Here is a 12768-nt window from a genome sequence, read left to right as displayed (position 1 = left end):
ATTCAGATAGTTCATTTAATATTATTTTCTGTTAATTTTATCACACACATATTTAAAAAGGACATTGCCACTGAATTTGTGAAGCAAAATGGGTGTTTTGTTGGTAAAGTAGGTAAAGTTCTCCCCAATATTTTTTATAAATATGTTAGTTTTTTAAAGGATCTTTAAAACCCAAAAACTCAAACTTTTATGAACTTTTGGCAAACACACTTGCCTGCTTATTTAGATTTCGACTTAGTTCCACTTAATTTGGTTGCTTCGTATTCGAGGAAAGTACCAAAAGCTCAACGTGTGCCGTTTTAGAAAGCGATTTTTTTTTTGGTTGGTTATATAATTTTTTTGCTGCTTGCAACATCTTGGCTTTTTTAGCAAAAGGTGGATTTTTTCGTCTTTTTTGACCATTTTGCAATTAATTTTGTAATCGACCAATAGTGAAATAAAACTTCAGACAAATTTCCCCCGACTTGTAACTTTTGTCCTTTTTGGTGATTTCAACTGAGTTTAAGTCTATGAGATGATTACGTGAAATAGATTACCGTAAATCGAGTTTGTTGACATAGTTTGAGAGGTTTCCTTATTGTAACTTTTTTATTTTATGCAAAATTTTCTTGAAAAAGTTACCATCAGAACAACTGATCCTTCTGCTTTAACAAACAAATTTAAAATTATTCCTCAAGGTCATACTTTTCCAAAAAAAAATTAGAAAATTTGGTGTCAAACCCCGACTTCGGGGCTATTTTTAATTACGTTTAATTACGTTAAGTTATACTTACCTGAGGGGTACTTTAACACATAAAATATATATTTTCTAAAAAAAAAAATATTTTATTTTTTTGATATGTTATCATTGACATATGTTATGGCTTTTATATGGCATAAAAATAAAATAAACATAATTTCGGTAAGTACCTATACTGTAAATGAAACAGAATTAGTAGCCCCACAACGTGTTAAAGTAACTCGGGATGTCAAAGTAACTCCATTTTACGGTAAATGTCTTAAGGATATGGTTGATAATGGATTATCCTGCAACGTTACAAATACCGTAAAAATGACCTATTTTGACTCCAAAAATCCATACAAAAACTACTTCGACAATTGCGCAATTCACGAATTTGAAGAGAAAAAGGACGAAATTTTGGACTGGATTGCTTTTAAAGGTGATGTTGAAATCACATCAAGAACCACTCAGTTTGAACACGATTTGAACAAATTTATGGACAAGAAACTTTTGCTCCATATATTACCAGGACCAATGGTGTATTACAATATTTATTTGTCAATAGATACGAGTATTAGTGGTCGATTACAAGCTTTCTGGTCTAAGAAAATGACTATTGAGAATATTATTGAGAATATGGCGTAGCGTTTTATCTGTAGTTTCTTAGTGTAGCGCTTGTGAAGTTTTTCGAAAAAATGATGAGCAAAAAACGAGATTTGAATAAAATGTTTTTATTCCGTAATTACTAATTAGAGATAAAATGCTTTAGAAAATATTTTATGTGATTATTTATTCTTTATTCTAACACAAATATTTTTTACTCTATTATCTAAAAAAAATGCATAAAACTTCTGCTAAAAACACTCCAAAAGCAACAACCAGTCCGATGAACAGAATATAAAATGCCACAGCGACTTGTTTAATTGATAAGTTTTTCGAATTTAGCAATTGATGAAAACTGATAACTCTTTTTGATTCCCAAACTTCATTTCTATACACAATTTTCGTAATTCCGTTAGACTGGAGTCTTCTACTAATGTCAAGAAACCGATGATAATAAGGACTTCCTTTCGCCAAATAAAGATTCATATAAGCGTAGACCACAGGTGTTGGTATCATATGCATTAAAGGTCCTTTATATCCTGCATGATAAAATTTAATTTTAGCCTTTTTGAACTGTGTCATTCTAGATATTGTAGCAACGTTTCTTTTGTTGATTACAATTTCTTCAAAAATTTTGTTGCTATCTTTTTCAGATTGGTGAGTGTGACATGCTTTAACATATTTTTCATAAGTATCGTTTGAGTGCTCAAAAGTCTTTTGAATAGCTTCTGTTATATTACAAGTCAATTTATAATCAATTATGTCTTTCAAAGAATTGATTTGTGATTCGTAAGAATTGCTTGTCAGTGAGCGAATCATTGCAGTTTTAAATGTTGTTGATTGAACTAGAAATGCTAAAGAGACTGCAAAAACAAATAATCGGGCCGAATTTGAACGAACTTTGATAACAGTAGGAACTGACGTTTCAATCAATATTTGATATATCATTAGAAATGAGACAGGAAAATTTTTGTTCTCTAAACACATCCAAATTAGGCTTAACACAACAAGAAAGAGTGTAATTATCAACCAAAGATCATAATTAAAACTGAAAATTATTGCTTTCCAGTATGCTCGAGGACGTGCATGTGGTACAACCCAGTACTGAGGAGTACCCATATGGAGTGGTACCATATCAAAATCGTGGATTAAATGCTCATGAGCCTCGTAAACATTTATTAGTACGGTTGCTTCCCGGTTGAAGAGTTTTTCTAAAATTATTACATCAATTTCAAAATTAAATTAAATTAATAAAAATAATACTTAAAGTGCCATCATAACTACCGTTTCTTTGGTCAAAACCGGCAAATTCTACTTTAGAATAAGTGTGATTTTTAAAACAAGATTTCTGAATAAACTTTCTATAAATGTAAAAATCACCTCCTTCTATTCTGGATTTGCCTTCATACAAATAGGGAAAAAAGTCGTGAAACACTGCTGAAACTGTTGTATTTCTCCACAATTTCGGTAGTTTTTTTTCAGCCATTGATAAGTCGAAAGACTCGCAATTGGCCAAAATTTTCTGTTCAATGTTTTCATCAAAAACATTTTCGTTTTTGAAGGGTTCATATGTCGTCAAACTCAGACTTTCCCTTTCTAACAAAATCACGTCGTAAATGAAATATTTTGATAATTGTAGGAAAATTTGTTTTTTGTCAACTGTTTCAGAAACAATCATGATAAAAGTCGCTCTCGGATTGTAAATCTGAAACTTTAAAAGAGACTCTACTATTGTTCCAACTTGATTTTCTTCTAGAGTGACTATGTAAACATCTGGTTTACGAAATTTGAAAATGTGAAAATACTCCAGTGATAAATCCTGATACACGACGGGAAAAGGAATTTTCAATTGCGAGTTAATAAAAAAAAATTCAGAGTCTGGAAGACTCACTTTACTAATAAGTTTTTCAAGACAAACATTTTGTTCCACACTGTTTCTAGAAACTGGTTTAAGCAGTGAATAATTTTTTGCGCTTGAATAAAAAACAAGTGAAGAAAGGAGAATAAACGTCCAAAGCATTTTTAAATGTGGATGACAACGCTTTCACATTTAAATACTTAGGCTAAAACAACACGTTTTATACATTTTTTTTTTTGGAAATATATATAGTTTTTATTTTGTTCATAAAACATTCAATACAGTTTAGAAATATTTATTTATATTAATATTAATTTTTCTCTTCATAAAAGTATTATTTATTCCTAACGTTCACATTAATGACATATGAATATTTGATATAATATATTCGGTAATAGTACGTCATAGTACGATTTTACAATTTCTCTGAACTCTGATAACCAGAAAACAAATTAGCGTATTAAAACACAAAATTAGCCAATTGTGGTATTTAGTTTTAGATTGTTTAATTAATATTATTTTTAAAGAATTATTTATTTTATTGTTAGGACTTTCTCAGCTAAAATAAAAAAACTGTCGTTTTCAAAATCAATAAAAATCAACACAAGATTTTTTTCTTTACAAAAAAAAATGATTAAAATTTCTGCTAGGAACACGCCAAAGGTCTTTCAAGAAACAGTACTCTATTTTATAAATTAAGTATTTGCATTTTTTATATTTTCCAAAGTTGATAATAATAATTGATCCTCCGGATGTTATTTTTCTATTCGCAGAAGAAGAACGAAAATATTTCCAATACAAATAAGAAATTTTCAATCGAAACATTTTTCACATCTAATCATGACATTAACGTATTTTTTATGTTGTTCATAAACCTTAGTTCCGTAAATGACTGTATTAATAAAATTATGAAAATTTATTAGTTAATTATCGTAATTTAATAAAATTTTGTCACTATGACTTTAATAATCATTGATTATTTGAACGATGAGTGTAATACTTATATTTTGCTCTTTCTTGTGCTCGATTTTAGTAAAGCTAAAAATTTAAAGATTTAATATCTATAGCCTATTACTAAATTTAGTTTTCAAAAGGTAGTCCGTTATATCATAGATGTTTTAATATTAGTAGTCGATTACAAGCATTTGGGTTTAAAAAAATGTTAAAAATGTTATTTGAACGAAAGGAATCGAAAGCTAAAGCAGTCCTATGATTCGGCTCTTTGTCCTATTGCTATAGCATGTCTTATCTGTTTTTGGGCTAACTGATGAGCAAAAAACGAGATTTGAATAAAATAGTTTTTATTCCGTCACTAGAAATACAACGCTTTAAAATATTTTATGATTGTGTTTTTTTTTTCTGTATTTTAACTGAAATATTTTTGATTCTATTATCTAAAAAACAAATTGTATAAAACTTCTACTAAAAATACTCCAAAAGCAACAACCAGTCCGATGAACAGAATATAAAATGCCACAGCGACTTGTCTAATTGATAAATTCTTGGAATTTAGCAGTTGATGAAAACTGATAACTCTTTTTGATTCCCAGACTTGATTTCTATACACAATTTTTGTAATTCCGCTCGACTGGAATCTTTTACTAATGTCAAGAAACCGATAATAAAAAGGACTTCCTTTCGCCAAATAAAAATTCATGTAAGTGTAGACTATAGGTGTTGGTATTACATGCATTAAAGATCCTCTGTATCCTGCTTGATAAAATTTTGTTACAGCTCTTTTGTACTGTGTCATTCTAGATATTGTAGCAACGTTTCTTTTGTTGATTACAATTTCTTCAAAAATTTTGTTATTATCTTTTTCAGATTGGTGAGTGTGACATGCTTTAACATATTTTTCATAAGTATCGTTTGAGTGTCCAAAAGTTTTTTGAATCGATTTTGTGATATTACAGGTTAATTTATAGTCAATTATGTCTTTCAAAGAATTGATTTGTGTTTCGTAAGAATTGCTTGTCAGTGAGTGAATCATTGCACTTTTGAATGTTGTTGATGGAACTAGAAATGGCAAAAGCACTGCAAATACTAAAAATCGTGTCGAATTTGAGCGAACTTTGATAACACTAGAAACTGATATTTCAGTCAATATTTGATACATTATCAGAAATGAGACAAGAAAATTTTTGTTGTCTAAACACGTCCAAATTAGACTTAACACAACGAGAAAGAGTGTAATAATCAACCAAAGATCATAATTAAACTGAAAATTATTGCTTTCCAGTATGCTCGAGGACGTGCATGTGGTACAACCCAGTACTGAGGAGTACCCATATGGAGTGGTACCATATCAAAATCGTGGATTAAATGCTCATGAGCCTCGTAAACGTTTATTAGTATGGTTGCTTCCCGGTCGAAGAGTTTTTCTACAATTATTACATCAGTTTCAAAATTGAATTAAATTAATAAAAATAATACTTAAAGCGCCATCATAACTACCGTTTCTTTTATCAAAACCGACAAAATCCACTTTCAAATAAGTGTGATTTTTAAAACCAGCTTTCTGAATAAACTTTCTATAAAGGTAAAAATCACCTCCTTCTATTCTGGATTTGCCTTCATACAAATATGGGAAAAAATCGTGAAACACTCCTGAAACTGTTGTATTTCTCCACAATTTCGGCAATTGTTTTTCAGCCATCATTGATAAGTCAAAAGACTCGCAATTAGCCAAAATTTTTGGTTCAATGTTTTCATCAAAAACTTTTTCGTTTTTAAAGGGTTCATATGTTGTCAAATGCAAACTTTCCCTAGTCAACAAAATTACGTCGTAAATGAAATATTTTGATAATTGTAGAAGGATTTGTTTTTTGTCAACTGTTTCAGAAACGACTATGATAAAAGTCGCTCTTGGATTATAAATCTGAAATTTTAAAAGAGACTCTACTATTGTTGCAACTTGAATGTCTTGTAGTGTGATAATGTAAACATTTGGTTTACGAAATTTGAAAATGTGAAAATACTCCAGTGATAAATCCTGATACACGACGGGAAAAGGAATTTTCAATTGCGAGTTAATAAAAAAAATTTCAGAGTCCGGAAGACTCACTTTACTAATAAGTTTTTCAAGACAAACATTTTGTTCCACACTGTTTCTAGAAACTGGTTTAAGCAGTGAATTGTTTTTTGCGTTTGAACAAAGAACAAGTGAAGAAAGGAGAATAAACGTCCAAAGCATTTTTAAATGTGGATGACAACGCTCTCACATTTGAATACTTAGGCTAATATTTGATATACATTCGGTAATAATCATACGTCATAACATATTTTACAATTACTCTGATAATCAGCAAACAAATTATTCCGTATTAAACACAAAATTAGCCAACTGTGTATTTAGTTTTAAATAGTTTAACTAATATTATTTTCTATTTATTTTAGCACACACAAATTTAAGAATTATTTGTTTTATTGTTAATATTTTCTCAGATAAAATAAAAGTAATTTTTTAAAACTTGTGTTTTTAAAATCAATATCAATCAACTTAAGATTTTTTTTCTTCATCTAGAAACACCTGAATAGCTTTCCGATATTTACATTTTTTATATTTTCCAAAGTTGATAATAACCTTGATTTTCTAGCCATTATCGTTATTATCAATTCATGTTGTTATTTCTCTATGACTCCTATTTACTTATTCAAGCTTTCACTGAAGAAAAACGAAAATATTTACAATGCGACTGACCAATTTTCAATCAAAATATTTTTCACATCCAACCATGACACTAAAGTATTTTCTCGTGTTTTTTATAATCCTATGTCCAGTTCGGGGAGAAATTAATGAAAACAGTTCAGTAAATAAGTGCATCAATAAAATTATCAAAATTTATTGCAAAGTTGATTCATTAATTTACTTAATTGACTCAAGCTATCAAATATCGTACCCAGTGATACATCAAAACACAACTCAAGACAATTTGATACAGTTTCACTACAGACAACCAGATTTCTATGTAATTACATCTAAGGATGACTTAAGTCCAACCCTCGAATTTCTTTCAAATTTTGATATTTTTAACGCTCGTGCCTATTTTGTTATTGTTGTTGAATCAACCAACTACAAGCTTTATTTTCAAAAATTGACCAGTTATTTTATTTATCATGCAATTTTGGTTGACACAAAAGGAAACATCGTAAGTTTTAATATTATCAACAATGATATCAAAATTACAACTTACAATTGCAATGCCAATCTAAACCACACAAATATTTTTTACGAGGAGTTAACACACTTGTGGAAAAATGTCACAATTCCGGTTGTTTTTTATCAAGATTATCCGTACCTGTATGTGAAAAATGGAAAATTGGGAGGTTTTTTTTACAACTACTTCGCCACCGTTCAAACTTTTCTGAGGTTTAATACCCAACTCTTTGAATTTGTTAATGGAGGGTACGATAATCGGAGCACCACTTTAGGTTACTCATTTTTGATAAGACACATTTCCGAACTTGATAATCTACTTTCAGAATTATTGAAAAGTCGAAACTGTGCTGTTATGATGAATTTCGAAAACGCCAATTATTACACGCAATTTGATGCAGTTTCTCTTAACCTTGGAATGCAATATTTTTGGGTAGTTTTGAAAGCCGATTATTTGCCGGGATGGAAAGTTCTTTACCTCAGTTTTGATGTATTTACTTGGTTGTCAATTTTGTTTTTTCTCATATTTTTAAGTGTTTTTCACCATTCGTTTAACAGACACGACTTGCTTCGATTGATTTTACTGCACTACCAAATGCTTCTAGAAAACGGTTTAGACCTAAACCAATTTAAAAAAAACTCAACTCGGGTCATTATCTTGACGACTTTATTCTCTTTCATGGTTTTAACTGCAACTTTTCAAACTTTGATGATCGTCTCTTTTGAGAAACGTCCAAAAGAACGTCAAATAAATTCACTAAAAGAGATTATCAATTCGCATATGAAATGTTACACCACTGATGAAGTAAAATTAATATATGCTACGTCAACAGAACCGTATAAAAGTTACATTTCCAAATGTACCACTCTAACAAACACAAACAGACAATTTCTAGTTCAAGAATTTGCGCAGAGAAAACCGATCACAATCACACTTAGAAGAATTGAATTCAAACATTTTTCATACAAATTTTATTTAATGGGATATGAGGATGGTCTTTTGTCCAGTATTCCAGCAAGAATTAAATTAGATCCTGCTTACCTTTATTTTGCAAAAGGACATCCACTTTTCTTCAGATATCGCGAGATTATAGGAAGGATGTATGACAGTGGATTTAGAAAATACTTGTTAGCGAAAACTGAGTACAACATTGATAGATTACTTCAAGCCAAAAGTTATATTCGACCACATACTTTAAGTTTTCAGCAGATTTCAGTAGCCTTTTATGTATTATTGGCCGGTTTGGGAATTAGCCTGAGTGTATTTTTCGCTGAAATATTTTTCAATTCGGTCAAATTTCATTAATTTTGTCTATTAGGAAATTTTTCCTAATTTCTTATTATATAATGAATTATTGTTATTTACGGCTAAAATCGATAAACAATTAACAAAATAAAAAAAAATCTATTAATAATACCAAATTACACTTTACTGAAAATGAATTATTTTCTTCAGTTTTCGGGTCACTAAACATGCGATTAGATTTAATATTTTGTTCTTTTTTACTTTCAGGTTTCTGTAATTTGGCTAGAACAAATTTTTTTATTAATGAGTGTATTGATAAAATTATTAAGATTTATTTTAAATCTGACACTTTGATATATTTAATTGATACAGACTTGAAATTGTCATTTCCAGCCATTTATCAGACGAGTTCCGATTCCGAATTAAAATTATTTGAATATCGAAAACCAGATTTCTATGTTATTACACATTTTGAAAACCATATAGATTCAGTGCTGAAAAATCTTGAAAAGGTTGAAATTTTTAATCCACGAGCAAAATTCATACTTTGTATAAATTCGACAAATTACGAATCTTTTTTTCGAGAGTTGGCCAATTACTATATATATGATGTGATTTTGGTAAACTTCACCGGTCATTTGATAACTCCAAGTCTTCGAGTTTTGCAATGTGTCAACGTGAAATCAACCGTTTTTGACAACAACTCACAGAAGAATAACGTCTCATATGAGGTACTATTTTTCCAAGATTATCCATATATTCATTGGAATAATGGTAATCTCCGAGGAGTTTACAACAGATTTTTAAAAACTGTTGCTAGCAAATTAACAATAAAATTCACTCCGGTGGAAAATACTCAAAATGGAACAGATAATCGCACCGCTGCTTTAGGTTGGTTTATTAATTTTCTTCAACAATATTAATTTTGAATTTTTAGATCATTTGCTTAAAAGAAAATTTCCATTTATGCTTAACTTTAATACAGCCAGAAAGATCGATTTTTTTAAATTTGATTTAACACCCCTTTATATAACGTTTTATTCCTATTGGGTGGTTCCAAAATCTGAACGTCTGCCAGCATGGAAGTCGCTTTATTACAACTTTGACACATGGACCTGGTTATCAGTTGTGTTGACTCTCATAATTTTGTCTTTACTTGGATGTTTTCTGATGAAAAAATATTTGGACTCTTCGTTCCTAATCCATTATCAAATCCTGATCGAAAATAGCAATTTTACATTACACAAAATTCGCAAAAGCTCTACTCGAATTCTCATCGTTCTCACAATTTTCTCATTTTTAATCTTATCGACGAGTTTTAAGACTGTGATGATTCACTCATTTACGAGTGACTTGCGTGAACATCAAATTAACACTTTTAGAGAAATTGTTAAGTCAAAAATGCCATGTTTTACGACTGACGAAGTTAAAAAAATTTACAATTCGTCTCAAGAGGAAGAAATTTCGAGGAGTTATATTACAAATTGTTTTACTCTCACTGATCAAAACAGGGAGAAAATCCTTGACAAATTTGCTCAAAAGGTTCAAACTGCGATGACACTTCGCAAACTTGAGTATAAATACACAGTCTATAAATTTTACTTGATGGGTTATAAAGAACCTTTGGTGCATCTAATACCAAAAAGAATTAAACTCGATTATGCGTACATTTATTTTTCAAAAGGGCATCCGTTTTATTTTCGATATAAAGAGATTGTGAAACGAATGTTCAATTCAGGGATTTCAAGCAAGCTTGTTTCTAAGGCTAACTACAGAATTGATAAAGTACTAAAAGCCAAAACTTTGATTTTTTCAAAAACTTTGGATTTCCGTCAAATTTCGGTCGCTTTTTATATACTTGTGACTGGGTTGTCTGTTAGTATTTTAGTTTTTAGTGTTGAAATGTATGTTTGTTTTAATAAATAATCATTTTACTCATTATCGAGAGCTTTTGATGAATTGCTATTATAGTACTTATTGCCATTAGTATTTAATCGATTTTCATTTAACAAACAAATGGAGTGATGATTTCGATGCTCGAGCAAAATTTATTTATTTAGTGTAGGCAACCAACTGTTCGTCTTGTTTTTATCAATAAATTATTAAACTACTTTATCTACAATATTGTGGAAAATGAACTGCTGGTTTTTGACCTAAGCCGATTTTTTTTGTCCGGGGTTACCTTAAAAAAACTTATCAATTGAGGAGTTATTTTATCAAGATTTTCTATATTTGTACTTATTTCAAGTAGGTACAACTTATTTGAATATAAATAGAAACTTTTATTCAAAAAAGATACAAATTTAAATTTATCGTTTCAAAAGTTTTTTTTTCAATCGAAACAAGTTGATTACACTGGGCGATAAAAAAAAGTCATGTCGTGACAACTTGACAAATTATATATCTTTTTGTTCGTCTCAGTGAAACAAATCAAATGCACTAAAAAATTTTCAAAAAGTCCATACACTTTGAACTAAATATTTTTTTTCTAATTTAAATGAATTTGAAATACTTTAACTTTAAAAAATCATTACTCAATAATTGTTATGCCGATTTCCTTCAAAGTAAGACCATTCTAAAGAGATAATGAAGCATTTGCTGAGAACATTTTCAAAAAAAAGTTCAGAAAGCTAGAACAAAGTGAACAAGTCGGAATCTGAACCGAAAGTGATTTCATATGAAAAAGATTTGCCCTTATTTTTAAGGCTAGTGCGTTAACCTTCTAAATCCTTTTTGCTCAATGATCAGTGGTTATTTTTAGAACAAAAAAAACTTTTTATTTGCTTTAATTAGTACGCAGGTACTCTTTGTTTGTTTTAAGTAAACAAAAAGTTTTTGTTTATTCTAATTAGAACAATGAAGATGAAATTGACCATTTTTAAGCAAAAGAAGAGTTTTAAAAGAAATACTTTTATAAAAATGCAATTTTAAGTAAGATTAACATGCATTTATATGGCGCAATGCCTGAATTGCAAACTTTAACTTCAAAAAATCATATCTTGAAAACTACTCGGTATATTATTTTAAAAATTTGGATTACAACTAATAAAAAGATGCTCTACACGATGGTGATGAAGAAAAAAATTACTCGTAGGGTTTTCCTTAGATTACTTCGATTTACTTCGAACTTCTTCGAACACTGTTCGAAGAAAAGTTGGCCAATATTCAATTTCAAACTGCATATCATTTTAAAGGGCAAGTCCATCACTTTAGAATGGTCTTTATTTGAAAAAAATCGGCATAACAATTATTGAGTAATGATTTTTTAAAGTTAAAGTATTTCAAATTCATTTAAATTAGGAAAAAAAATTTTTGAAATTTTTTTTAGTGCATTTGATTTGTCTCACTGAGACGAACAAAATGATATATAATTTGTCAAGTTGTCACGACATGACTTTTTTTTGTCGCCCTTTGTTATTACATTCTTGATTCAATTTCTAAGCTTTTTTGACTATATGCTTTTAGTGGGCTAGAGCATCGCGTTTTAGTGTTCTTGCTTTCTGGAATGATTTAATATTTTATTCTGTTGATAATTCTTATAATAAATAATGCAGCGATCATCTGATTGGTGTTTTTATAACATTTATAAAACCGATAAACTTTGTCTAACAATAAATGGTTTCAGAAACGGACACTACATCTTGTAGATAAACTTTAATGATGATAATGTGGCTAAATTTTAATCACGTTTCCATTTTTGTGATAAAATCAATAAATACTGTTTTAACAATCATCACAACTTTTACTTTTATCTTTGTTTATTTTGACGCTCATAGATTCTCGTTCAATAATACTAATCCTGCAAATCATTCCGCTAGATTTTTTTGCATTATTGAACAAAAAAGGTTTAATTTTAGAATTCGGACAATAATTGTAAATAACAAATTTAAATGATCATTTATCTCGATACAAGTATGTAGAAATGACTTCTAAATTACTCATTTGAAATAAACATGACACTTTTAAAACTGCAGTGATTGTAAAAAAAATGAGATTAAAAGTTTCAGCAGAATTAATTAAAACCTTTTATAAAAGTTTTTAATATTTAAAATTTAAACTACAAACGTATGATGTCATGCAATGGTAATTGCTTTTTGTTGTTCATGTTGAATGATTTATTTCACAATAAAAATAAATATTTTATGAACACATTATTGATCATTTCAAGTTTCTGGACAAAATAC

At 29.2% G+C, this 12768-nt stretch overlaps 2 protein-coding genes across 2 annotated transcripts; both read right to left on the bottom strand.

Moving 5' to 3' along the window:
* Nucleotides 1-1546: 1546 nt before the first annotated feature.
* On the bottom strand, nucleotides 1547-3344 carry LOC123004068. The gene is made up of 2 exons (XM_044397183.1): nucleotides 2588-3344; nucleotides 1547-2535 (listed from the first exon to the last, which is right to left on the bottom strand). The coding sequence occupies exons 1-2, from the start codon at nucleotides 3342-3344 to the stop codon at nucleotides 1547-1549; spliced, it is 1746 nt and encodes a 581-aa protein (XP_044253118.1).
* A 1228-nt stretch (nucleotides 3345-4572) lies between these two features.
* LOC123004066 lies at nucleotides 4573-6375 on the bottom strand. Its single transcript, XM_044397182.1, is given in 3 exon segments — nucleotides 4573-5402; nucleotides 5405-5563; nucleotides 5616-6375. Coding segments are annotated over 3 exon segments (1749 nt in total).
* Between the last annotated feature and the right edge of the window lie 6393 nt (nucleotides 6376-12768).

The sequence above is a fragment of the Tribolium madens genome, unplaced genomic scaffold (assembly GCF_015345945.1).
Source record: "Tribolium madens isolate multiple individuals breed KSU strain unplaced genomic scaffold, Tmad_KSU_1.1 Scaffold_1;HRSCAF=32;Tcas5.2_LG8, whole genome shotgun sequence".
In the NCBI taxonomy this organism is placed as follows: Eukaryota; Metazoa; Arthropoda; class Insecta; order Coleoptera; family Tenebrionidae; genus Tribolium; species Tribolium madens.
Note: the sequence above shows the minus strand (reverse complement) of the source record. Positions and strands in the feature narration are given on the sequence as shown.